The 27,140-nt window shown below is 40.4% G+C and overlaps 1 protein-coding gene across 1 annotated transcript in view; it reads left to right on the top strand.

Annotated features, from left to right (window-relative positions):
* The first annotated feature begins 4,077 nt into the window (after positions 1 to 4,077).
* LOC122765052 (contactin-associated protein-like 4) overlaps positions 4,078 to 27,140 on the top strand; it is a 58,028-nt gene continuing 34,965 nt past the window's right edge. The window contains exon 1 of the mRNA XM_044019117.1: positions 4,078 to 4,255. Within this exon, the coding sequence (XP_043875052.1) occupies positions 4,171 to 4,255 (85 nt within the window). The 5' untranslated portion in view covers positions 4,078 to 4,170. The remainder of the gene's footprint in view (positions 4,256 to 27,140) is intronic.

Here is a 27,140-nt window from a genome sequence, read left to right as displayed (position 1 = left end):
GACCAAGTGGGAAGATAGGAGGGGGGCATTGTGGTAGATGGGTATATATATATATATATATTTATTTTTATCCTAATTGTGATTGTGTTGTTTGTTTGTTTTTAAATAAATGATAATACAATTGTTTGTAGTTTTTACAAAAAAAAAAAAAAACATGTTTAAAACATTTGTTAACAATAAATGAGTTTATGTGAGTTCACCTGCTAATGGTAGTGCCAGAGCTGACAATCAGGGACACGGTATAAAAAGGCGCCATTTTAGATGCTGGTCAGAACTCAGGCCCTGGCTCTTCAGCAGCTTCACCTGTGGAAATTCAGAGGGCATTTGGAATGGCTGCCGTGAAGAAGACACGGCGTTGACGTGGAGTTAGTTACCACACCCTCAGAGAAGATCAGTCAACCTGGGCGACCTGGTCACGACACAAACCGAGTACCTGCTGGTGAGTTACTCACATACACACACACTCAGAGAAGTTCAGGCAATACCATCACGTACAGTAGATGCATGGTTTTCAAACTTTGGTACGTGTACCACTGGTGGTACTTGGAGGAAAATTCAAAATACTGTTCTACCGTATATACCAGTTTTTAGAGTGTGTAGAAAATTATTGTTTAATTCACCTTATCTCTTGCTCCATCGTAATCTAATTTCAGTGTTCAAAGTATATGTGAGGAAGAGGAAATGATCGTATGGCACTTGTTGTATTATTCTATAAATGAACAATTTCTTGTCCAAGATTGGAAACGGCAACAGTCAAATATTCAAACTCAATACAAAAAAACTACATTAAATGCCAGCTGTTCTGGTAATTGGATCGTTTTTCCTAACTTTAATGAAAGTATGTACGCAAAATTGCCAACAAACATACTATTACATTTTTGTATATTTGCATGTCGCCTAGGGGAAGTAGGACCTGATCACAAAATGTCACAGGAGACGCATCCATACATTTAAATGAGTATTTAATGTCGTCCAGTCGTGTTTAGATCCTCTGGCTCTCAGTGTCCGTGTTTCCATTTCAGACGTCGTCATCTGCTCTCACCTCCCTGTAAATGTCACGTTCAGCTTCATTTTACAAACCTGCTCTTATTTGAATACTAAAGTGTCAGCTGCTTTCTCTGCGTGTGGCGTCTCCTCGGGGCCAGCGAGTTGTGTGACGCTCGTGTTATAACTGTGTGTGTTATTGCACCGCGGGACTCCTTGTTCCTCCTCAGATTCTCGCTGTGCCGTTATCTGATTCTCCCCTGCTGTGTTTTGCTCTCTCCAGTTTTTTCTTTTATTTATTTATTTATTTTTTGATCACCTGATTCTCTTGCTGTCTATACTCTCAGTAGGTTTTCATTATCCGATTCCCAGCGGATTCTCTCTGCACAACTCCCTCGTCTCTGCTCAGGCCTTTCTCTCCGCCGCGTGTCGTTGACTGGAAGAAACCAAAAGGTTGTCTCTCATAACCGTGGATTGATGTGTTCAGTGTGGCACCGCACTCCTCGTCCTCGGGCAGCTCTGTTCTGAACCTCCTGCTGTGAGTTGAATTGCGGCGGCTTTGATCCACCTGTTCTAATGACGAGCAATTGATAAGTGAAAAGAAAGTAGCTCAGCTTTCATCTAAATAAGGTGCAAAGTTTGACCGCATTTCCATAAAACTGGCCCAAAGAAATCTATCTTGGCTTTGCAGATTTTGGAAAACAAAATCACGATTCTGGAAGCTTTAAAACTTGCTTGGTAGCAAGTAGCTTGATATTTTTCCAAATTTCAAGTTTCTTGTCTGCTTTCTAATGAGACATGTGATGTTCCTCAGGAACGTGTCTGAAAGAAAGCGGGACATTAAGTTAGATTAAAAACAAAAATAAAATGGCTGCATCATTTCTTTTATGGAACATCCAGCATCATCGCCGGCTCTCGTCTCCTTACTTTGTGGAATCGCCGACGTCTCCTCTATCATGTTGCAAAGCTCAATTTCTTTCATCCTGATCTGGAGCTCACACATCTCGTCCTCCTCGCTCCTGTAAGCCGCTCCTGGAGCTTCTGCCTTCGCGCTGAAGAAGTCCTGATGCTGACATGCAGGCCTCCGGAAAATACCTGATATAGAAAAGGCTGCTTCGGCATCGGGCCACTGTGAGGCTGACCATGATGGAGAAGCAACATCACACATGATCTACGTTAGTTTGTTTGCAGAGGTGTTTAACAGCGCTTGGGATCCATGTTGGTGTGTCACCATCTTCTTCTGGACCCAATGGTATTGGTGTCGATAAGGTGTAGATATCAAAGGATGTGACATTAAAGGACCATGACACAACACGTTAACCAAGAACACCGTGCAAACTAATATTCAGTACAAATGAGTGTTGCCACATGATGATAACTGTTGTATTTGTACGATACAATCACCCACTGTACCATGTATGATCAGTCATTCAAAGAAATGTACGATCATTTGGACGTTTTATTGAACACATCACAAGGTTTGAGAGGAACTCAATCACATCAGCAGGCATGAAGTCTCTTTGTGCCTCTTTGTGTTTGCAGTATGCATGAATTCATGTATATGCATGGGACTGAATATTCATGTAAAAGAGATGGCAGACTTCACCCCACGCAACAAGCCTCTGTCGGCCTCTTTTGGTCATATTGGCAAGCGTGGAAACACAAACCGTCCAATTTGTTCACTTGACTGTTGTATAAATGAGTTTTCTGTATGATTTCAACATTTCTATGGTCAAAATCGCCAAATTTACGCATTTCCTGTTGTTCTAATACACCGGAGAATGGTGAGATGAGGCAGCGATGAGCTGTGCCTCCAGAATTAGGTGCATGGACTTACTATATATATAGAGATATATATATATATATATATATATGTATATGTGTATATATATATATATGTGTATATGTATATATATATATATATATATATATATATATATATATATATATATATATATATGTATATATATTTTTTTATTAAAATTTTAAATTGTGTATGGCTAATATTAATATTTAAAAAAAAAAATCTAATTTGACCTTATATTAATAAATATTATTTTGTTGTTCCGACTATTGTATTGTTGATGGAATTGTTTAAAGCATAATTAAAAGCTTTTTAAACAACTTAAAGTCAAAATTGAAATATAAGCTTCTATTTTAGGTTCATATCACTGGGAGGCTGTTTTACTGAGTTGTGTCCCTTCTATTGTGTAGATCCTATGGCTTTTATTTTGAAGGGTAAGATCTGATGTGTTTGTGGTGTGACATTATAGACCGTTTAACTGTGTGACACAAGGAACAGTTGTTTCCTATTCAAATGACCGAAGCTTTGTGTTAATGGCATAGTTGTGCTACAAAATGCACAAGTTGTTTCAGTGCGTACGATAGATACAGATACAGCTTTTTATTCTGTTGGTTTGAATAATGGACATTTGTGTTTACTGCTTTAAGCCACCAGTTGTTTGAGTGTAAAACTGCATGTATTCATCATCTCTAATCATCAATTACATGACTAGTGAAAGGTGCTAACCCTAACCCGGGGCACTTCAGGGGCCAATCACATTTCATCTGGGGCCAGTGTCCCCTTTGTCCCATTCCATTGATCCACCAACAGGTCCTGTTGTTAGTGCCAGATCTTCTCTTCTGTCCACTGGACACTGAGTGCGTTGGAAAATGTTAACTCTTCAGTATTTGGAGACCGTTTTTGGACATTACTGGTGAACATGGCACTTTTTAGGGGTCTGTTTGGTCTATGTTGTTGTCTAAAATGACAATGCCCCTTTTTTTTTCCCCATTTCCTGCCACTGTGTTTTGTTTGTTGTTGTGTTTGATTTTTTTTTATCTATTCATTAGCTGGGGATTTTTGGGCAATTCACAGATTGGTAAATCATCATGTTTAGACATTAGACATAGCTTCTCATTCATGTAAGAACATCTGTTGATAGCCTTATGTGGGTTTGCAAATCCATAGAAAAAGACAATGTTATGTTCATGAGGAGAGGAGGAGGTCGTTGAAAGACCATCTCTCTCTCTCTCTCTCTCTCCCTCTCCCCCTCTCTCAGTGTGGTGTATGTGAGAGGAAGGAGCTGGAGAGCAGAGGTTCTGTCGTCTCTCCACCTCTCCTCTCTTCTCCTCTCTCTCAGTCGCCGTGGTTTGTCTCTGCAGTTTTCCCTCCGCTTCTCCATCATGGATGTGTGGACTAAAAGAGTCGCTGGTATTATCGTCGCTCAGGTTCTGCTTCTCTCCAGCTCGTGCGGGACAAGAGGAGAAGGTAAGAGACTGCGCCGCTGTGCGCTCTGACACTTTTCTCCCGGAGGAGAAGGATCCGGGCTGCGCGCGGAGAAGCCATTTGTCGCGTTGAGATTTAATCCGAGTAAAGTCATTTTTCCTTGAGTCTAAACTAACTGCAGTATTTGGTGCCTGTCGTGTGTGCACGCGCAGCACAGTGAGTATGATGTGATCTATTTTGTGTGTGATCTGGATCAATGAACGTATGTTTTGGATTCAACTTTTACGCAGCATCCACGCTGCTGCTGACATGTGATATGTGCGTAATAGTAGTAAATATTAAATGTAAAATAGTAAAGTGTCATGAAATGTTCTAGTCTTGTTGACCACTCAAAGAGCTTCTCATTCACAGCTGGTGGCTTTTGCTATATGGGGACAAGCAGAGCTGGAAATTGAACCTTCTAGTTGGTAGTCGACCCAGTCTGCCTCTGAGCCACAGCATCCCAAATTAATCTCTGAATGTTTTGTGGTTATTTTGGTGCTCAGAGAAGCTTGAGCCAGACTGTGCTTGCACAGTTCCAGAGGACTGAAAGGTTGTCGGTTTGATACTGTGATGCAGAGATGAAGGTGAACACAGTCTCTTTTCTTTCCTCTAAATGCCACTGAACACTGTGCCACAACAGAAGCAAAGCATTAGTGTGTGTGTGTGAGAGAAGTGGGGGAGTGTCTGTCACCCTCTTCTGCTTAGGAGAGGGAGGAGAAGGGAGGGGAAGTGAAGGAGAGGAGCAGGACAAAGTAAGGAGAGGAATAGAGATGACGTATGCGTGTGTGTCTCCATCCACTTCCACGACACAAGTCTTGTCCTCCTGCTGTGTCTTGTCCCTATTTTCTCCTGCCTGTCCTGTAACTTCAAAATTGACTTCACACTAACTCGTTTCATCTTTGCTCACTCTGCTCCTTTCTGTCTGCTTCTCCGCCTCCCTTCTCCCACACTGGCTCTCCTTTCTTCAATATAACAGCAATCCTGCTGTGCAGCCAAGCATTTGTCAAACCTGAGTGTCATTTCAGCTTTGAATTGAAGAGTCATTATTTCCAACAATATGCATTTTCTAACAGTTTTCTATATATATATATAAAAAAACCCTGATGTTTAACTTTATTTTAAAACATTTTATTGCTTTTCATCCTTCAATCCTTTCTCCTGCCTCCCTGGCAGAAAGAACATCATCAGCTTCACCTGAATCTTTTATATTCTTTTATAGACCATGATGGAGTAATTACTTTATGGTACACCGTTGCACTTCTAGGCTGTATATATGTATGTATATCTATATATATATCCACATATATGTATGTATGTATGTATGTATGTATGTATATCTATATATATTAGGGATGTAACGATAACCGGTATTACGATGAACCGCGGTAAAATTCCCGCTGGTTAGTAATACCGTTTCAAATTTTAATTATCGGTAAAACCGTGATTGATTACCGCAACTGATTACCGAAAAACTCAGTGATACTGCTAATATATAAGCAGCAGCACCTGAATGCCACTCGCTCAGAAGCGGGTACGCATGCGCAGTTTGCACTGTCTGTCCCGTGACAACATGGCTGAAGCGACCTGCGCTCAAGAGATTTTCTCCCCCAGTAAGAAAACTAGATCAGAAGTCTGGGCATATTTTGGATTTTTAAAGGATGTTAACGGGAAAATAATCGATGACAATCTACCTTTGTGCAGAAAATGCCAAAAAAAAATCTCCGCGAAGGGGGGTAACACCTCCAACTTGATGAGCCATCTACATGAACACCACCCACTACTTATAATAATATATTATTATTTTTTATTATATATAATTATACTTATATATAATATAATAATTTTGGTCACGATAACCGTGATATCAAATTTCCATATCGTTACATCTCTAATATATATGTGTATATGTATATATGTATATGTGTGTATATATACATATATACATACATACATATATATACATATACATATATATATATACATATATATATATACGTATATATACATATATACGTATATATACATATATACGTATATATATGTATATATATATATATATATACATATATATTTATATACACACACATCCAAGCGAAGTTTGAACATCCATCCATTGTCTACTACTTTCTCCTCCACCTGAGGGTTGTGCGGCTGCTGGTGCTAATCCCAGCTGACATAGGGCAGAAACAACCGTGATTGACAGTCTTGGACTGTGGGAGGAAACTGGGGAACCCAGAAAAAAAAAACACGCCTGGACCAGGACGCAAACCAGCAACCGTCTTGCTGTGAGACAACAGTGCTTGCCACATGCGTCACTGTGTTGCCCCCATGTGTCTAAGGCCACACATCCATCCTTCTCTCTCCATTCCTGTTTTCTCTTTCTTCTACCTGGATGTTGGACTTCCCGCTGTATATGAATCAAAAGAATCCTCCTGCTGCTCTCCTCCTGCCTGTGCAGCAGTCTGACAGTTTCCATATGAACGTGGTTGTACTGGACGTGGTTGATAGTGTTTCCGATTGTAAAAGGTATAGCAGCGTGTGTTTCCTGAAAATAAGTGTGACCGTAAAGCGGGTTTTCACCACGACACCACTGTCGGCTTGTTTCTTTGTGCCAGTTAAATAATCGAGTTTAGATGTTGACCAGTTTTTCTACGGCCGATGCTGATCTTTATAAATCAGTGCAGCTGTCAGCCGTGATATAATGCACTTTTGTTTTTTTAATCTATATATTTGGCGTAACACACGATACACAAAACTCCAAACTTCAGTGCACTTCTGTATTTTAAGGGTGTAGTACATAACTTTTAAATGAAAGCAAATGTCACACCATGATAAAATGACCTCACGCAACACTGATTAATCCTATTATCACCGCTCCACTCTTGTGTGTTTTGTGTTTTCTTTTTGTGTTGCCCTGTGACATTACACATACACACATTGCTATATTTTGCATATGACTGATGGAGGTAAAGCAGAAGCGCCACAGCTCTGTAGAGCTCGACGAGTTGGATGCCAAGACGTTTCACAAAAGGTTTCAGACGTGGATTCCACTGCTTAAAATAAACCCGGACGTTCAGTAAGACTCCACATTATTGGGTTTTTATCACAATCACAGATTTTAGCACGGTCTGTAGGGATGGGAATCGTTATCGGTCCGATACCGGTCAACATCACTGGAGTAGATATGGGACAGATAAAAATGACTGGAATGACTCGACAGCTTCATAGTACAGAAACGGGCTATAATGACCATATCGGACTTATATGGTATCGGTAGATACTTGAGTCTGTGATATCGGTACAAGTGTCTTGCCCAAGGACAGAGCCAGGAGTTGAACCCACAGCCCCTCCCTCTACCACAGAGCTACCTGAAGATAATGACATCACTTGGCATGATTCGTCTAACAGTCCTTAAATGGAAAGATGGCTGCTCTTGCACCAACAACAGCTGCCTGTGTTGAAATGAAATTGAAAAGGTTGGACAATAAAACAGAGAGACTTTCAGAAATAGAACGTTTGACCCTGGAAATCTGTCGAGCACACAAATAAAGGCATTTGTCTGTGCTGTGACAATCAAGACAAGTCATTTTCTGGTGATCTCGCTTTAAACTCATGAAAATGGAGAAAATCATGAAAATTAAAATAGACTAAATTAAAGTATGATTATTGTACAGTATATTGTGAGAACGTCATATGAGAGAGTCACTCTCTCCTCTAGTTTTCTCTCGTTCTGTGTACTTGTCTCCCACTCTCTATCCGTCTCACGCAGTTGGAGCCAGCAGCGCACACATCATGCACGGCCCATAAACCACAGCACCTCAATAAATAAAGTCAAGTCTGTGGCAGTGGAGAGATCTCAGCGGCAGGTCTCACACGGAGCTTCACGTCTTCATCTCCACCGGAGACAGTTCGCTGTTCATGACAGAAATGACGACGGAGCACAAATACATATTTGAGCAGCCACAGACGATGACGGGTTAGCAGAGTTAACTCGATGAGGCTCGAGGAACTCGGTGGGAACAACCAACGGCCGTGAAAAGCCACCGCGCATCTAACACACCCGCTCAGTATTACAACATGACAGCACCGCTTAGAGAACGGCAGACAAAAGTGTGAGTTTAAGCTGCCACAAACGGTTATTTACTCCTCCGTCGTTTGTGCTACAGGTTAGTTTCAGTGTCAGTGTTAATTGGAAAAGTGTGAGATGTTCTTTTCTCAGAGAGGAAAGAAAATGATTCAAAAAGCTTTCAGCAATTTGTGTTTTGTTGCAGCGGTTTTACAGTGTTTTCTTTGTTCACTGGGTGGATTAGTGTCCAACGAGTGCCTCACTGGCACCGGTTCCTAGTTTGAATCCTGGTGAATTGAAGAAATGGTGATTTCTATGATTCCTGATCACATGAAAGCATGCTATGTATGTGGGATGATCTTAAAGTAGTGTACTAAGATAATATTATCATATTATCCCCATATTATTGTAATCGTTGATTTGAAAAATGGTTCTAAAACACAGTGAAATCATTTTTGCACAAGTTTTGCTGAGTTGGAGCTGGAAAAGTGATGATTTATGTGAGTGGGGATGAAGCGGACATCACTAACAGGACAAATTAATAATTTGACATGAGGTTAGCTGACGTCGGAGGATCACCAAAATGCCCTGTCCTCAGTTCATGATAATCCATTCAACAGTTGTCAGGATTATTTACAGAGACGGGAGAAAACATCGGCAACAACAAAAAAAACAAGCATCCCAGGAGTCTTAGGTATTGAGTTATGCAGATGACCGAGTTAAATTAAAAAAAGATTAAGTGACCTCGATGAAGTCGATACTTGTTGGTCTGCTTGTGGAATAACATTATTTCTCCTGAAGACAAAGTACATTTGCTCTGAATTATTTAACACCGGCGACTGCAGCGACTTTATTAGTTAAATGATTTCAGCTAAAGCCAAGAGTGTCAGTCTGCTGGTGACACTGGAGGGAAAGTAAAGCCCATGAGGAAATGAATCTACTTCCCTTTTGATTTATGACATTGTTGAACATTTTCCTGTAGAGTTAATGGTCTCACTGGTGCGTCGTCTTCTAAATACTTTTAGTTTTGTTCAACTGTCTTTAATCTGCCAGCGCGGTGTGAAGGGGTCCATGTCTGAAGCGTTGTTGTGACATCTTTGTCAGGAGCGTGCGCTCTGCGATGCAAATGTACACGTGTAGGTGGATGAGTGATTGACGGAGTAATGAGCTTCCACTGGAGAAAAATGAAGTGCACAGACAAAGAGTGAGAGTGAACAATGTCACAACATGCTGTTTCCCAGTGGTTTGGATTAAAATGAGTCTTTTGAAGCGAAGACTTTGGCTGTGAATTGGTCTCCTGGCGGTCGAACGCTGCTCAAGTGTGAGTTGCTACAAAACCTCTTCCTGATTTTAGATGTTTACAATGGCTGACTCATTTCCCTTAGACGTCATAAGAATATGACACTGCTGTTATGTTTAGCGTCACTTTTTTTTTTTTATTATGATTTATTCGCTCACAAATTTAATTTTACATAACATTCTAAATAACGAGCAAAGGTTATCTTGTTTTGGAAAGTATGACCCGGCCCTTAATCACACCTGACATTGGGATCATTGCAATAATAGAGGACTAGACCTCAGTGTGTGGTGCATGTAATGTTTTCTGGGAAATTTTACCTTCATGGCATATCACGATGTAATTCACATTCATTTGGAAGAGCCAAACCAAAGCAAGGTTGGAGCAGAGTGGACGGTAAAATCGACCATGACCAAACTGTTTCTGAAAACAGGCTCAGAGCGATATTACCAAATGAAAAATTGATTTCCCAAAACTGAAAATCAGGAAACACGGACCGAAACCGAAACACCGAAAAAAAATTATTGTGCCAATTCTAATCTAATTTTCTTGTTATGGCTGGGACTTTGTGTACTTACCTCACTTAGGTCAAGGCATTGCAATTATAGTGTATTCTATTATAGAGTATAGATTAGTATTCATGCTTCAAAGAATAAATCAATTAAGAATCCATGAAAATATTTAGAAGGATCTCATCACACAAGGGTGCATGCCCCTCATCTGGTGCAGACAGACAGGCAGACAGACAGACGGACCGCTCCACTCCCTCTCAACCTCTGTGTAGAAGACGCTTAAGTGCTGCAATTAAGGGAATAACGTCTCTTTAGTTCATAATCTGCGTTGTATGCAGCAAAGTGTTTGGGTAAGTATTGACTCTTATATATTTATAAGGTTGAATAATGCTTTTATTTATCATGACATTAGTAGTAAATTACTAGCAGCTCTGTAGCGCCTCCTCTCTTCCACTGGTCAGTTGGAAATATGACGGCTATACAGTGCGGTCCTTGTAGTGAAACAGTGTGGAAACCCGAGGTTTAAACTCTGAAAACCTGGAGATCCTTTACTTTACATTTATGTATGAAACAGTGGTTTTATTGTATAGTTGTTAGGATACAAGAAAAATATGATAATTATATATAATGAGGTCCTAGAATGGCTGGACTCATCCAGACCTATGTTCGCCTTTGCCGTCTTATCATTGATAATGAGATTCTGAGTCTTCCATACTGAGCATGAGGTCAGAGAAAAATGTGTGGTTTTGATCTGAAAAGACAGAAAAAGGGAAAACTAAATGAATACTAATCAGCTCCATAAGACCGAGGGGAGAATTGGGTGATAAATCTCTGCGGGCTCCAGAAACTTCTCTCACACTGTGAGTCATCAGATCAACTGTTAATATAAGAGTGCTGAAAAGTGCAGCTTTACAAAAAAAAAAAGAGTAGAATTCTCATTTCATTTTGTGTCTGCACTTGTGCACCAAACTCTACCCAGGGAAATGGAGAATAAAGCATGCAGGAAACTATTATTTCACTCCACTGATCTCCATAGAAAAACTAACTGTAACAGGCAAAGTTGGGGTGTGTGTGTGTGTGGGGGTGTGTGAGGGTCAATTCAACACATGTAAGGACTTATGGGAACACCAGTGATAATGAAAACAGTGGATGCACAGATACACTTTAAGGCTTTATTGACAAAAGAGGATTCAGGGGCGGATCAATAAGGAGAGGAACGCCAAGTGTTCTCGCAGGGAGGCGAGAAAGCCGGGATCAGAGAGGATGAGAAGAAATTAAACTTTAATGTTCCCGCTGGGTGGAAGAGGGTCACTACCACTGCAGGAGGAAAAACAAACAAACAATAAAAATGACGCATGAATTAAATATGAGAAATATTTTGGACCCGAGTGTGGGAGTGTATTCCGTTCACCTGAAAAATGATCCAGGAAAGGGTTCATTCAGAAAAACTGAGGAGAAGGGAATTGTTTTTATTTAGAAATTGGCAGATTAAAAGAAGGAAGATATGATTTTTAAACAAAATCATATCTGTTGCACTTAGAGTTTATACTGTGTTACATCAATATTTTGTGTATCTTTCAATTTATCCACGTTGGGATAATAATGTCACTCAAAGCTTTTCCTGCTGATTTTAAGTCTCGTGCGACTTAAATATAAATGTTTGTTGTTTACTGATTTTCTGGGAACCCAAGTCTCATGTATTGAAAAGGAGTGAACTGCACATGCACACTTTACGATGGCCAGAGATGACAGAAAGTACATCACAGACCACGTAGAATGTTTGAACTGCAGATTATGATTCAAATATAGATCTTAAAGGGCTTCATGTTCACGTGTGGTGGTTAGTGCTCTTGCCTCTGCAGCAAAAAGACGTCCTTTCTGCAGAAGAGTAGGTAGAAGTGTTTTTAGAGTGGATGAATGGGATTCTTCTTCTTCATAGGGCGGTGTCCTAGTGCCCCCTATTGATGAGCTGTCACTGGCCTTTAGTGCCCATGTGTACCATGTCCACCTGCAGCTCTGTTGCTTTTTAGACTGAACTGTCTCATTTTTGTTCGACATAAACTGCATATTGCCTTGTGTGGACAAAAGTGTTCCGTGGATTGAAACTTTACTGCGCCTCCTCAGAATGAGGAGAATCTTCCGGTTTGTCACACATGAGCAGACGGAGGTCAGTGTTCACAGCTCAGTGTCAATTCAAGTCAATTCATCGACTACTGAATGAATCAGCAACTATTTTGATAATCGATTAAGTTCTCTGAGTTTTCAGCTTTATATATATATAGTTATATATATTTATATTTATATATGTATATATATGTATATATATATATATATATATATTCTGGTTTATTTGCCTCATATAACAAATAATTCAGAAAAAGTGAATTATTTAAAGTTCTGGGGAAGATTGATCAATATTTTCTGACATTTTATGGCCAAAACATGTAGTAGATTTATGAAAATAATTGTTTGTTTCCGTCCTATATGTAGTAGTGCTGTGTATTATGTTAGTAATGTAGTATGTCTGGATTGAATAATCATCATAACAAGTTAACTTATCCTAAGGTTTAGCAAAACTTAAAAAGGAGCAATATTGAGCAAATGAACCGTGAACTCTTCAAAGATAATTCAATCCTTCACATGCCTTTTACAACACTGGGTAAAAGTGAATTATAGTTGAGGGTTAGGACTAAAAAGTAGAGATGATTGGAAAAGATTGGCACCACAAGAGCACAGAACCACCAAATTAAAACTAAAGAAAAAGCTTTTTCGACCCAGAGGAATGTCATCCATTTAAAATCCATACACAGAAACAAAGAAATCATACCAAAGCTCCCTGAAACCAATAAGATGTCCTTCAACCATTTACTCCCCAGCGAGTCCACCTATAATACAGTACATCATTCACTTAATCATCGTGAGCAACAGCGTTTCTCTCCACATTTCATGTTTCAGAGCCAGAGCCAGAGCCAGAGGCGAGGTCAAGTATTTATCAGAGGGAATTTAGGGCGCTGAGTATTTTGTCCTGAGGGTTTTCATATTTGTGTCTCTTCCCTCGCAGTCAATCTGTGCGTGAGCCGCCGTGCCGCTTTTTCATTCCAGTTTAATAGAGAGGCCACGTGGAGCTGGAATGGCTAAATAAATAATGTAAATAATGCTCCATCATGGAGGATGGATTTTGGTAGTAATGTGTAATATTTGAAACACAAATAACCGAGAGACAATCTGAAGCCCAGGCCGCACCACGTCAATGGTCAGTCGTTGGTAGAGATTGGTGGGTAAATGGTAAAAGTATCATAAGTATCTTAAGTTAAGTTCATCCTGTTGAATAAGTGGAGGTTTTTTTGTTTTACCTTGGACTTGATGGCCAGTGTCTCAGCTAATTAGGTTCAGGGATCTGCATGGTTTTGTTATGAAGGAACGGTTTGATGATGAGGCTGCTGCAGGCTGTGGACAGGTTTAATTTGAGTTACAGTAAATTACTGAGATGCTGGGGGCATGTTATTACTCATCCAATGAATGCTACTTTGTGCCTTTTATTTAAAAACAAAAACTGGTTATTTAAGCTGAAAGAGCTCCAGGGAAATATTAGTGGTAACTGTTTAAATAGCAGATATTATGAAACCCCCTAATCTCTTACAGGATTAATCCAGTGTTGAAATTGCTGAGGAGTCTATTTGAAGTGTGGCAAAGCTGTGTCTCATGGGATTTATTTCCGTTTTGTGAGCTGGTTGTTTGCACTGGGAGCGAAGCAGTTGCCATTTTTGTTTGAATATGGGGTGAGACTACTCGCTGCGGATAAATCTGCTGCATCTTTCTTCTTTAGCGTCATTTATGGAAATGTGTGTCGGCAAAGTGGAGCCATTAATGGGATCTGATGAAGTCAAGGTTACAGAACCAATGTGGCGTCACTGGCCATGAATCTGTGTTTATTAACCCAGGAACAGGTAGTTACATGACGAGCACATGACTGCAGTCCATCTATTTTCTATTAGGACCTGCCGGACTGATGTATGCTGTATATGTTGGAGGCCGTCCCCCTGGAGAAATCTGGATCGTGAAAAAAAATCAACACATCCATCACGCGGCGCTGTCGTCATCAAAGATGACTTGTTGTCTCTTCAAATATCAGAGCTACTGCGGAGGTCATGATGCTTCATCACTGTGAGACGACAGACTCCGACAATAAATGGATTTTACTCTGACAACTCTATTTGCCACAGCTAATATATTAGTTATGGCCGACCATAATTCCACATTATATCGGGAACATTAAACTTAGCAACTGTAGCTGCATTAGCTATCAAGGTCACCAGGCTCTTTCAGTCTCAATTACAGTAGAGGATCTTCTCAGAGTGGACACATCGTCCTTACACACAGAAAAGAAAAGTAAATAAAATGTTAGTGAACATATGACGCTAAGTTACAAAAACATCATCATTTTTTCATTTTTTGAGTTCTAGTCACTGACGTCACACAATTCAATCTATATATATAACAGTTGGAATGAAAACAACTCCTTTTTGGCAGGAAGCAGTGTTCCAATCAGGTTTATACCAGCCAGAAAACCAGGAGTTGGAACAACGGGAACAATAGGACATGGATGAGGGAAAGTTTATCAAAAAGTTGCAGGTGTCGGGATATTGCAAATCTGCAATAATGAAAAATCAACCTGCAGAATGATAAGGGGCAGTGTTATTCACGCTGTCAAGTCCTGTGATAGATTGCTTGATACTTACTCAATTGTGCCGTGTGCAGTGAACCCCGGTGACCTGAAACAGCCAATGATGCCGTTCACTTTTCTGGAAGCTTTTTCTTGCCACCGTGGGACCGTAAAGACACTGAATCATGTGATGACATTGGCTGAGACACAACAGGACACAACCTGGACAGCTTACCAGTCCACGACTGTGCCAACTCACAGAGCCAACCGTTTCATACCATTCATATTAATGCTAGGGTGTGTTCACACCATTACTTGTGCGATTGTATTCAATGGATGAGTTTTATTTACTAAGTACCGACAAAAATGCTAAAGCCAACAAGTGACGCATGCACTTTCAGAATTCCTTGCTCACTATCTGCCAATAATACCCTCTGTCACGGGTGAAAGTTTGTCTTCCAGTGCTCCACTGATATTCAAGCTTTGTTTTCCTTTGGTGGAACTGCATCACGTATGCTATCTCCACACAGAAAGGCGGCGGACAACCTGGGAAACAAACCGGGGAAGTTCTTGCTGTGAGGTGACAGTGCTAACCACCACTTTACTCTGTAGCTCACCATGAATATTACATGGGTTCGCATCCGTCAGCTCTTTGAATGGATGGTTTCTCTCTGCGCTGCACTTTGTAACTGTAGATAACTCAAGTTTTTTCATGTTCACAGACTTGTACCTTTAACTTCTGCTGATACTTTGTGCTCATTGTTTGTAGCCACTGATGATTCAGCTGGAATTGTGTCACACCAACCTAAGCTGTAAAGTGCACCAACCAACTGAGAGTCATGAATGATTTAATTTGGATCAATGGCTTGATGGGCTAGTGTGTATTTCAGTTGCCAGAAATGGATTTTGGGCTCCTACCTTGTGGCTGAGGGGATATTTTTCTGTTAATATAACTATGTTGCATTGGACTATAGAATAGTTTAAACACTGGAGGTCTCTCACCCCATTGTACCTTACCACTTAAAATATATGTAAAGATCGAGTGCAAACTGTAATGTGCAGTATTTCAATTGGCAGAAAGCAATTTGGGTTCCTGCCTCGGGGCTGAGTGGATATTTTTCTGTCAAAATAACTAAGTTGCAGTGTCGGTGGTGTCCTCTTTACACACTGAGATATATGCTGATCACAGTTTAATGTCATGTCCTGGTGACCACAGCTGTGCAGCCTGCTGCTCCAGATACTCTGCAGCCACCGCTGATGAGAAGAAGCAGGGCCAGTCGGTTTGTATTAGAGCAGAGGACAGAGAGCTGAGTCAGTGGCCATTAAAGACGGAAGGGAAAGGCTTTATTTCAACACAACAAGACAAAATCAGAGCGAAGCCCTTTGAGGTGAAACAGAGGAGGGCGAGCGAGAAAAGGAGTTACACAAATCATATGAACGTTAGAGTCCCGTTCCCACTGGTCAAAAAAACAATTTATTTGCAGGTTTAAATGGCTTTTTAACCAGTGGTAATGCACGTTGGTTTTAATTGGCTTTGGCTCCAATTCACATTGGATGGTTGCACACACTGATTTCTTTGTAGGGATGACACGATACCACTTGTTGTGTCCGATACAATAACGATACAACAAACTCGATTATCTACTGATATCAGTCCGATATACAGTCATTTTTAGCTATGTATTGAACAGAATAGAACAGAACTTTATTGTTTCTTTATTTACTTTTCTCATGAAGCTGTTACCAACACATTTGTGCTGAGTCATTTCAAGCTATATCTATACTGAGTATGTCATCAGCTCATACCTAGCGCTTACACAAAGGCTACATCCACACTACACTTTCATTTGAAAACAGCACTTTCACATTAAAACAGTCAGTATCCTCATACAAATGGCAAGATTCCACTTTTTCATGTCCGATACCAGTAATGCTGTCACAAAATCGAGTATCTTTCGATACGGTTATCAGTCCAATATTCATTGAAGACCAACTGTTATTGCTGAGTCATTTCAAGCTATTTCAAAGACATAATTCTCCATTTTCATCTGTCGTGATCCCATCCAGTGATTCGGCTCATCCCTACTTCTTTGTCTTCTTCATTTTTGGTAGCAGTGCGTATTCCAGTGTCATTTCTCGTCCGTCCGTTAGCATAGCCGTTAGCCATGAATGTTTTTAGCACACCTTGCTTTTTAAAGCTCGGGACAACTCTCAATACTCTTTGATTTCATCATCAGCATCACTGTGTTTCCGGTGTGTTTATTATGTCATAATTCATGCACAGCTGAAAACACCACAGGTCAAAACAGTCACAGGTAACAGGAACTGTGTTAGCTGGTTCACCTAATCATTTTAGAAAGAGGTTATAGAGGATATAACGTATAAGGAGATGAACTTTCAGGTCTGCAGGCTGTCGACTTGTATTCCCTCTGGGTTCCTCACAACTGCAGTGACATTTTCAACTTTTCCCATTTTATCCCTCAGTGACTCTGCTGCGTGTGTGTGTGTGTGTGTGCATGGGCACAGGAGACACGAGGAGGAGGCGGGAAAAAAAGATGACGGGGAAAGTATGGCAGGTGTGATGAAAAGCAAGGGTCATGGCTCAGAACAGGAATAAGCCAGAGAGGAAGGAAGGAATGGAGGAAGAGGTGGGAGACGGTGATAGAAGCATGGGCGTGGAGCTAATAGTTTCTCCTGCTGAGACGTTCTCTCCTGCCACTACAATTCCACCCCCACTGGTTGTTAGAGAAACAACGGTGTGTTCTTGTTGAGTTCTGCAAAGCCCTTAGAGAACCGAGTTTCTGCAAGACTGCACATAATGAATATTAATGTCCGCCCCCCAAAAAGTGTAATGAACAGCTTTTCACCTTTGGTGTGGAGCCATGTTCTTTTTGTGTTACTTTGAGTGATACTGAGAGAAACATGGAGTTCACTCTCTTAGTTGCAGGCCCAAATGCATTGTAACAGTTGGACTGCATGCGGCTGAGGATTCTAACAAAGACTGCATTGTAAGCTGTTTTCATACACTCCAAATGTCCTTCAAACATGGACATTTTACCAAGGCAACGCAGCAGGAGATTGTCCGTGTTCATAACAGCAGGGGTTGCCATTATCATCACGCAAACAAAAACACTTTGAGCTCCAGTGAAAGATTTCATTTAAAGCTGCAGTGGATACGTTTTAAATGTCAACAAACGTGTGTTACAGTCAAACCCAGCGAAGTTCACAAAACGCTGAGTAAGCCACAACTCTCTTCTCAGTAGAGCAGTTTTTAGAGCTTGTGTTGCTTGGTGCCATTACTGCACTGCACACAGGAAGTGATATTGGTTTATGTCAATAGAGATAGATAGATAGATAGATAGATAGATAGATAGATAGATAGATAGATAGATACTTGATTTATCTCACAGAGAAATTCACAGCTTGGATTGGCACCAGCGCCCCCAGTGACCCTCATGTGGTGCATAAAGTGGTAGAAGATGAATGAGAGTGAAAGGGTTTCTCAATCTTGGCCCTGAGGACCCACTGTCCTACATGTTTGAGATGTTTCAGGTGTGTTGGAGCAGGAAAACATCTAAAACATGCGGGGCAATGGGTCCCCAGGGCCTACAGTATATCACCAGAACCAGCATGTGTCTTAGGAGGAAGTAGGAAGTGTCCTCGGCATGAAGAGGAGGTCTTATCAGTGTGTGTGTTTTATCTTGTCGAAAGGTTGTTATCGTCCGAGAAGAAGGTGGCCAAGAAGCTGTGATCGGAGAAATTCTGCACCTGATCCTCCTTTGCCGAGACAGGGCACTAATTGGAGTCTGTTGGGATTTTCACCCCAGCGAGCCATAATTACCCTGCTCCACAGAAGTTCAGCAGTTCAGGCCAAAAGTTGTGTTTGTGCTGCTCTCGACAGTTTTTTTTATTTATTTTTTTTTGCAAATGACTGTAACTTCTCTCTTGGGTGTTTAAGCAGGTGTTGTGTTGCAGCCTCAGGAAAGCTGCGTTGTGAGTGTGTGAGGGGAAGATGGAGAACATCACATTCACTGCAGAGGAGTTTTTTGTTAAGACCATTTATCTTGTAATGTCTCCTGAGGGGGGGATGGCTGTAAAGTAAAACTAAGTAGATGCTTCAACTGTGGAAAGTGTGAAGAGACTGCACACACACACATGAAACACCCTGGTTTTGTGTGTGTGTGTGTGTGTGTGTGTGTGTGTCTGTCTCCCTGCTGTTACAGTGCAGTTGTACTGAAGTGTCATTGTCAGTTTTCCTTCACTTAAACGGTATTTCTCTTGTCCCCTGAGGACCTTCACGTTCAGATTTCAGAAGCGTTTTACTTCCTGTAAATTTGCGATTGTGTGTTGACAGGATTAGTATTCCAACCTAATAGTGAGTCCTGAATTGAGAAAATCGTTCATATTTGACAAGATTGACTTGAATATTATGTTTATGTTTACCTCACACCATACAGTCCTAGTGATGTATCTGGAGTAGCTGTACCTTAGCAGTCATTCCTGGACCACATTTCTTATTTATTTCACTATAACATGCTCACAAAAAGTTAAATGTGTTATACAGTCAAACTTTATGTTACATTACATTACAGTATAATTTGAATAAAGGTATGAGAACTGTTGTGTTGAGGAACTTTACCATGAACCAGCAGGTTCAATGTCAATGAGCAGAAAGGTGAACTATTTGTATAGCAGCCTGTGAGAGAAGGCAGAATATTTTATTTAAAACCAATCTGTAAATAATTTGTACCTTTTACAATGAAATGTGTTGAAATATTAACAATATATATTATTAAATGTTATACTAACATATTAATGGAGGAACCACTGCAACTGTAATTTTCTTTGGTGTCTTATAGACCCTTGATGGTTAAACACTTTTGTGCGCGACTTGTAATTAACCCTCTTATGACCGTCATGATAATCAGGCCGCCTGGATTAATTTTCGATTTTATGGCTGTAGAATTTTCAAAAAATGTTCAGTGAGTGAGTTCTTCTGCCCCTTTTTCCAAGATAACTTTCACTTTCAAAATCTGGCAGAAGAATTACAGTACTGAGAAGCTGACGTCACAAACACTGGTGAATCTCTTCTGTGATTGGACAGTCGTTCTTCACCGTATTGACAAGTGCATGGGTGCAAAGCTCTATTTCTCTGCTTTTCCGTATCCATCCATCCATCCATCTTCTACTGCTGTATCCTCCACATGAGGGTCGCGGGGGGGTGACATGAGCCAGACAACAAAAGGCAGATCACAGTTTTTGAATTTTCTAGATATCCTACACGGTCTAGGAGTTACAGTAATGAGAAGTACACATGCCAAATACTGTGGGCGACGAGAAATGATCCATCAATCATTACTTCTTGAGAAACATCTCAACAGTTTCTTCACTTGTCACATTAGTAGCACTAGTTTATCTGCTTTATTTGTCCATATTGGTGCACATTAAATGAACACTTTTAGAAACCAAATGAAGGTGGATTAGAGGACAGAGGACTCCATCTGTTTTATGGTTAAGATGGAAGACAAAGTTGTTATGTTTATGTTTTCAGTCTTTTCTACATCAATGTGTGTTTTCACCAGCCACTGTTTTCTAACATAATATGTTGGAAAGTAGTGGCTTAGAACATGTGGAAGGAGTGAAGAGGAGAACTTCTGCATTTTTACACGGACTTTTAAAAAGTACATTTATTAAAGCATATTTTGCAATGATCAAATCATGTAATCCCAGCTATTTTGGGAGTGTAATCATAATAGGACATATAAAAATGCCTACTCCCACTGCCCTCCAACAGAAGGTACTCCATATTGCTCAGGCTGGCTGTTGCACAGAAACTGTTTGTAGGGTACAGTAGTAGTTACTGGTGCATTGCAGAGTTTGGAGTTTTATGAATCCCCAGTGTCTAATTCAGTGTTTCATATTTGAAATGAATTAGATTTGAAGAGGATGATGCAAATGTCCTTGTGCCTTGTATTTCATTTAAATGACGGACGAAAAATGATATTTTGTGCTTAAGAGACTTACTGTCCTGCTGCTCTCTATTAAGAGACATTTAGAGGCAAATATATTCAAATTATTTACATAGTGCAGCCTGTGAATACGTAAATGTTTTATGATACATGTTCCGCCCTGGAGCCATTTGTGTAGAGTGATGTAGTGTGCAGCCGTCCCTCTGAATCTGCATCTGGCGTTATAATTCACAGTGACTGTTTTTAAACCCAGGCCCATGTGAAAAGCCCGTTTCTCAGCGGCAACTCTGTCTGCGCTCACACGAGTCAAATCTGTCAGTCTGAAGATGAAGAGGCTTTAAACGGCGCTGTGATGATGCGGCTCGCCTCTGTTTTCATCACTTCATTTGCTTGATGCCTGGCTCCCACTCAGACAAGCACTCCGCTGCTCACTGCGATGAGCCGCGGAGAGGCGGAGGACAATAGTTCCCTACTGTGCATTATAGTTGTGTGTACATTAGGACGCTGTTTGTATGGATATATGTGTGGGCATGTACATAATGAGCTTATTATGTATGGTGTTTTCAGACTGGATAATGCTTGAAGGTCGAAAGGGAAGTTAAATTATGCAGGAGTGTGTGCTTGAGTCGATCAAAGAACTGAAGAAGATATTCTTGTTGTTTTTGTGCAGCTTAAGTTGAACGTGCTGAGCTTTCTGACGGCGTCCACATTGAAGAGGGAGGAAAAAGACATTATTTCCAGCTGTTTCGCAAGAGAAATCTCTTAATTCAACATGAACGACTAATTAGGTTAACAAATAAGTGACTCAGACAGAGGTGTAGTCCAATGTGTCCAGTTTAAATAATGTTGTATTGATAAAGTAAATGAGCAACCATGAAAACCCCCACAAAGAAATCAAGTTAACAAAAATAGTACTTTTGTTTGAGTTCCTTATGTTGCAGTTCTTGCCGCCAGTTCTATAGTTTTTCTCCAGTTTTTAGTTCCAAAATTCAAGAAAATTCAACATCCTACCTGTCAATTTAGAGTGTCCAGGCAGGGGAACTCAAACTGGCAACCCCTCAGTCACAAGTTAAGTTCTCTTTCCACTTGGCTATGTGCTACCTTTAAATTCCCAATCATATAATAATACATATTATATAAAAACTGATTTACTTTTTGTAAAATTCAAGCATTTGAATATTGATTTGGATGCTAATAACCACCTGAGGTATACACTCACCAGCCACTTTATTACGTACACAGAGCACGTAATAAAAATGTCAGTAGTAGTTCCCATTGTCGTCCAATTTTTGTTATATTAAACTGTCTCTCTCTGTCTTTCACCCACAAACACACCCATACTCTGTACACATGTTGGTGACCACTGCTTTAGTCCTTCTGCTTCAAGGTTCCACTTGTTGTGCATTCAGAGACACACTTCTTCATACCTTGGTTGTAACAAGTTATCTCTGTCAACTGGAAGCAGCATGGTCATTCTCCTCTGACCTCTGGCATCAACAAGGCGTCTCTTATCCGAGACAACTGCTGTGTGAAAATCCCACTAGATTATTTCTGAAATACTCCGACCAGCTCGTCGACACCTTTCTTTTTCATTCTGTTTGAACCTCAGCAGCTTGTGTTGACCGTGTGTACATGCTGACATGTATTGAGTTGCTGCCATGTGGCATTATTTAACAAGTATTTGTTGTTCATTCTCCTCTATTATCCTGCAAACATCCAGTTTCCTGTTTCCTACAGTTATTCAAATGTTTGCACACTGTGAGATATAACGTCAGCTTTGTGAAATGTTTTCATCTGCTGATGATGAAGTTTGAAACATAACTCTGATGATTCATGTTATCCATATTCGCCTTGGCACGGTGCGGTTTATGTTGGTTTTCCACTACAAAAATACCTACTCAATGTGGGCGGAGTCATCACGGCATGGCTACATGAAAGTGCCGTGACAGTGCTGTCACTAAATACACCAGACTCCTCTGTTAAATATTGAGATTTTAGACATTTCCCTGGTAATTATTGGAGATTGACCCACATTTTTGTGATTGTTAAGTCTTTTTAACTGATCTACAGTTCGCCATTGTTCGGCTTGATTCTTGTGCCGGACGTCTCTTCCTGTGACGGCACTCTGACCAATCAGTGGCCAGCAGTCTGGTGAGGTCCCAAGCGTGCTGAGGCGATACTATGCGTGACGTCTCCAGACTGCCGGCCACTGATTGGGTACCAGATACTCTTTTTATGCAAGTGGAAAAGCAACTTAGCCATGCTGTGCCGTGCCGTGCCGTGCCGTGCCGGTGGAAACACGCCACAGTTGATGCTTTTTATGACTGTCACCAGAATGCAGCATCTCAGTTTATCATGTCTCGTCTCTGTGACTGTGTTGTTGAGTTTAAGAACACCTGAAGTCAGTCTGTGACTGCGGGCTGTTCTGAATGCTTCGCTGTCGGTGGGAGCAGTCTTGAAACCCACTGGAGGTAGAGGTTGTGCACATTAATAAAAATGGACGTTGATGTTTTCCTGCTTGAGGATGATTGTTGTCACTTGCTGGCGCCTCATTATCCTGCCCACCGCTGTGTGCTGTGAATGGATGAATCATTCCGCTCGGGTCTGAACTCTGTGTGTTTGTGTGGCTCATAGAGCTCTGAAGTGCGGGAGCCTGAGTTCACTGCTGATGGATGGAGCTCATCAGTATTCAGGGTCTCCGGTGCGGACACTTTGTTATTCAGCAGAACAGTAAAGAAGTGGACAATGCAGGTGAATGAGCTGTGGCCTTCCTCCCTGTCTCTGGAGTTAGTCTGCTATGTCAGTGGTGATTAAATTAGTTTGACGGTGTTTGTATGTGTGGGAGTGAGTGAGAGTGTGTGTGTGTGTGTGTGTTGCCACACTGTCCTTGAGTCTCTTGATGATTGATGGATATTAGAGCTGAAAAAATCATTTCTTTTCAAATCAAAATCCCTTAATTGTTAGGGTTTCGTAGATGCTTCAATTATTAATTGATTCATTAATTACTAAATGAATCACCAACGACTTTGATAATCCATCAGTGTCTCTGCTCCTCACGACAGTAAACGCTTTCTGTATTTTATCGACAAACGCAAATGGATTAATCACGACATTTGTCAAGAGATTACGTCGGTAATGAAAACAATGGCTCGTGTGTGTCTGAAGCCGTTTACATTTATATGCTCTCGTCCTTGTATTAGAGCGTAGCAGTTAATACTTTGATGGTGTCGTAAAGTAATGCTCCATTTTGAGATCAAATGAAGTTGCAATATCTCACCTGAGGTGAAACCATGTTGTTTTGTGAGTCAGTTACTGACCCAAAATAAATGGCACGCAATTATGAATAACTTGGAGGTGAATTCCGAAGCTCTCGCTCACTATTCTCATCATGAAACAATATCTAGTGATGATGAGCTGGTGCTCAGTCATTTTCACTGAGTCGAAAAAGAAAAAGAAAATAAATACCTGTTTCTACAGCGGCTCAAATAAACACATGTGTTTGGAACCAGATTCTTAAAATGCAAACCAAGAATAACCACATTCATTCTCTTGGGAAAAGGGGAGGTGAGTAGACGGAGCCGTCTGTTAGTTGCAATCTGCAAAGTCACCATTAGATGTCACTAATTCTTACACACTGGACCTTGGCTTTCGTCGCTGGTCGCCTGCGATACGCTCTGTGTTAAAGGGTTCAGTTGAATGAATAGACCTTCTATCTGATGTTGATAATTGTGTGTCCGACAGCGTTGCAGGGTCAGTGTCGACCCTCGGTGGAAACGCTTGTGTTTGTGCTTCACTGCCCACACCGTCAGAGACGTCCACTCTCACAGACCAAACCCCCACTAAGAAAAACTGGCCCCTGTGGTTTTTAAACGCCGCTTTCACTGAATGTTACCACAGCAAGGCTGCACTCTCACCACACATTATCACCTTGGGGATTACAGCACTCTGCGCTGGAGAGCCCTGCCTCTCATTCCCTCTCTTCACACCACTGTAATTCCCCTACTTTTTATGCTGATTGCTCAGTCAACATCCACACGAGCAAGTGTCTGTCAGCCTAAGGCCTGTAAGTAGAGCTGGAGGAACTCTGATCATTGTCTGCTTGTTAGACCAGTGAAATGAAATGTGCTTGAGGCTTAAACCCACTTATGGTCCTAATTATAAAAGCATTGAAGTCGTATTGTAAAGGATGTGGAAGTGATACCTGCTGCAAAAACAAATGGTTCTTAACTAATATTAAACTCAATTACCCTTAAATAACTATAAGTATATACATGTATGTATATATGTGTGTGTATAGATACTGTATATATATGTATATACACATATGTATGTATGTATACGTTTTTCTAAATAAAATGTTTTGTTTTTCTTCATTTTAAATTGTTAATGCACTATTTTAACATTGTAAATAACTGCCAGATATTAGTTATAAGTTATTCTGGAAAAAATGGCTAAAACACAGGACATTTTATGGTTAAAATAAATTAGTAATCATAGTAATCGAAGCTCCAGCCCTGTTGTCAGAGCTGGGCGTCAGTGTGAATCACAGTAATTGGCTCTTGTCTGAATGATGTAGATTAGAACAACATCCATTAACAGAGAGGCTTCAAATGTAGGCGGCGTTAATTTGGCTTCACAGCTTCAAGTATGAATATTTATTTGGCTGGTGTTCATGAAAGTGTGTGTGCTTGTACAGTATTTATCTTTATGAGATCCAAAAAACGTACAAACGTTTACATTTCATCTAGATTTTTAAGGGGCTTTTTCAGGGTTAAGACCTGGTTTTAGGGTAAGGGCTAAATGGCTAAGGCACTTAGTTGTGATGGTTAAGGTTAGGTTAAGGGGCTTGGGAATGCATTATGTCTATGAAAAGAAGTTTGTGTTTCTGTGCGAGACACAATTACACTGTTCATAGCACAGAGTGTCTCACATGTATCATCTACTCTATTCTATTATCTATTGTAATTTCACAGTTGAATGAAAAAAATCAACAAACAACTACAAAGTATGACGTTTCTGTTCCAGTGGTATTCATAATTGGTTCGACTGATTATTTTTGCATCCAAACGGTCATATTCATGTAAATAAATAAATAAATAAAGAGAATCTAATCATGAAGAGCAAGAATTCTGAGGCCAGTAAATTCCTGCAGCACTGCTGAATTGAATCAAAATGCTGTTTTCATTTCATCTCTCTATTTTTTTCCACATTGCGATCTTGACTATTTTGGGATTTATCGCGCCGTGCTAATGATTTCCATCACGTGTGCATATTTATGGCAGAATATGAAGAAGAGGCCAATTAAAAACACACTCAGTTACTGTTAATTAGCGCATTATGTGTGATATTGTGTTGTAATTGCAGTCGTTTGTCCGTAAACGATGAGAGTGTGTTCACACATGAAGGTTCCCTCTGATCCGTCGAGTCGTTCATCACCACCACGTGACACGATTACAACGCTCATTCATCCATCAGCGCCAGAGTTACGCCATCCATTCATCAAAGTGGACGTTATTACACTGTTGGTTCATTCATTTACTGAGCGTCCTGTTCACACCAGGGCCGCGTTGAACTTCTCCTCGCACAATTGCGACTCACAAACAGGGTTTCGTCTGTCGTTTATATCACTTTAAAGGAAAAGTGCCGCCTTCGCTGTCACAAGGCCGTAAAAAAATCCCACTCTGAAACTTTTCTCTGGTGAAGTCCTGTGATAATTTAGAGATATTACACTTTTATCTCACAACATCAGTGAGCTCTTGTCCTGCAGGTTTTTTTTTCTTTTTTTAACACCTCAGTAGTTTCTCACTGAGGCTGAAAGACGGAGAATAATTTGTCCTCCTGCTGAGCTCAGTGTGTGAGGTTTTTTTGTTTCTCTGCTCTCTGGAGTTTGAATGGACGCTTCTATTCGGTTATGTTCATGATTTATTTTGACCCGTCTATATCAGGATATTTCTGTTCCACCCTGCTGTTGTGGAGTGATCAATGTCCACCAAGGTACTGAATTGTAAAGTCAAATGTAGGGCTAAGAACAATTGATTTAAAGAGGCTGCAATTAAATAATATTCTAGGGATGTTGACAAAACGTTGTTATTATTAAAATTCAATTTATGCAAACTTGTGTTCATATAATTTGAATTAATATTCATATTCTATCCCGTGTCGTATTCTATGTTCATAAAGTTCATAAAGTCCATTTTTTGTCCAAACATTTTTGTTTTTGTTTATTACACAGAAGTTAAACAAAATAATAATTAAACAATCAGTGCAAAATTAAACTACAGTGACATATTTTCCCCCAAATCATTCAGCCACACTTGAATACTTATTTTTCACTTTAGTGACGTCAAACCTGCAGCTGCTTTTACTGAATCAAACTGA

Source organism: Solea senegalensis, linkage group LG2, assembly GCF_019176455.1.
Source record: "Solea senegalensis isolate Sse05_10M linkage group LG2, IFAPA_SoseM_1, whole genome shotgun sequence".
Lineage (NCBI taxonomy): Eukaryota > Metazoa > Chordata > Actinopteri > Pleuronectiformes > Soleidae > Solea > Solea senegalensis.
This window is presented reverse-complemented; position numbering and strand designations above follow the sequence as displayed.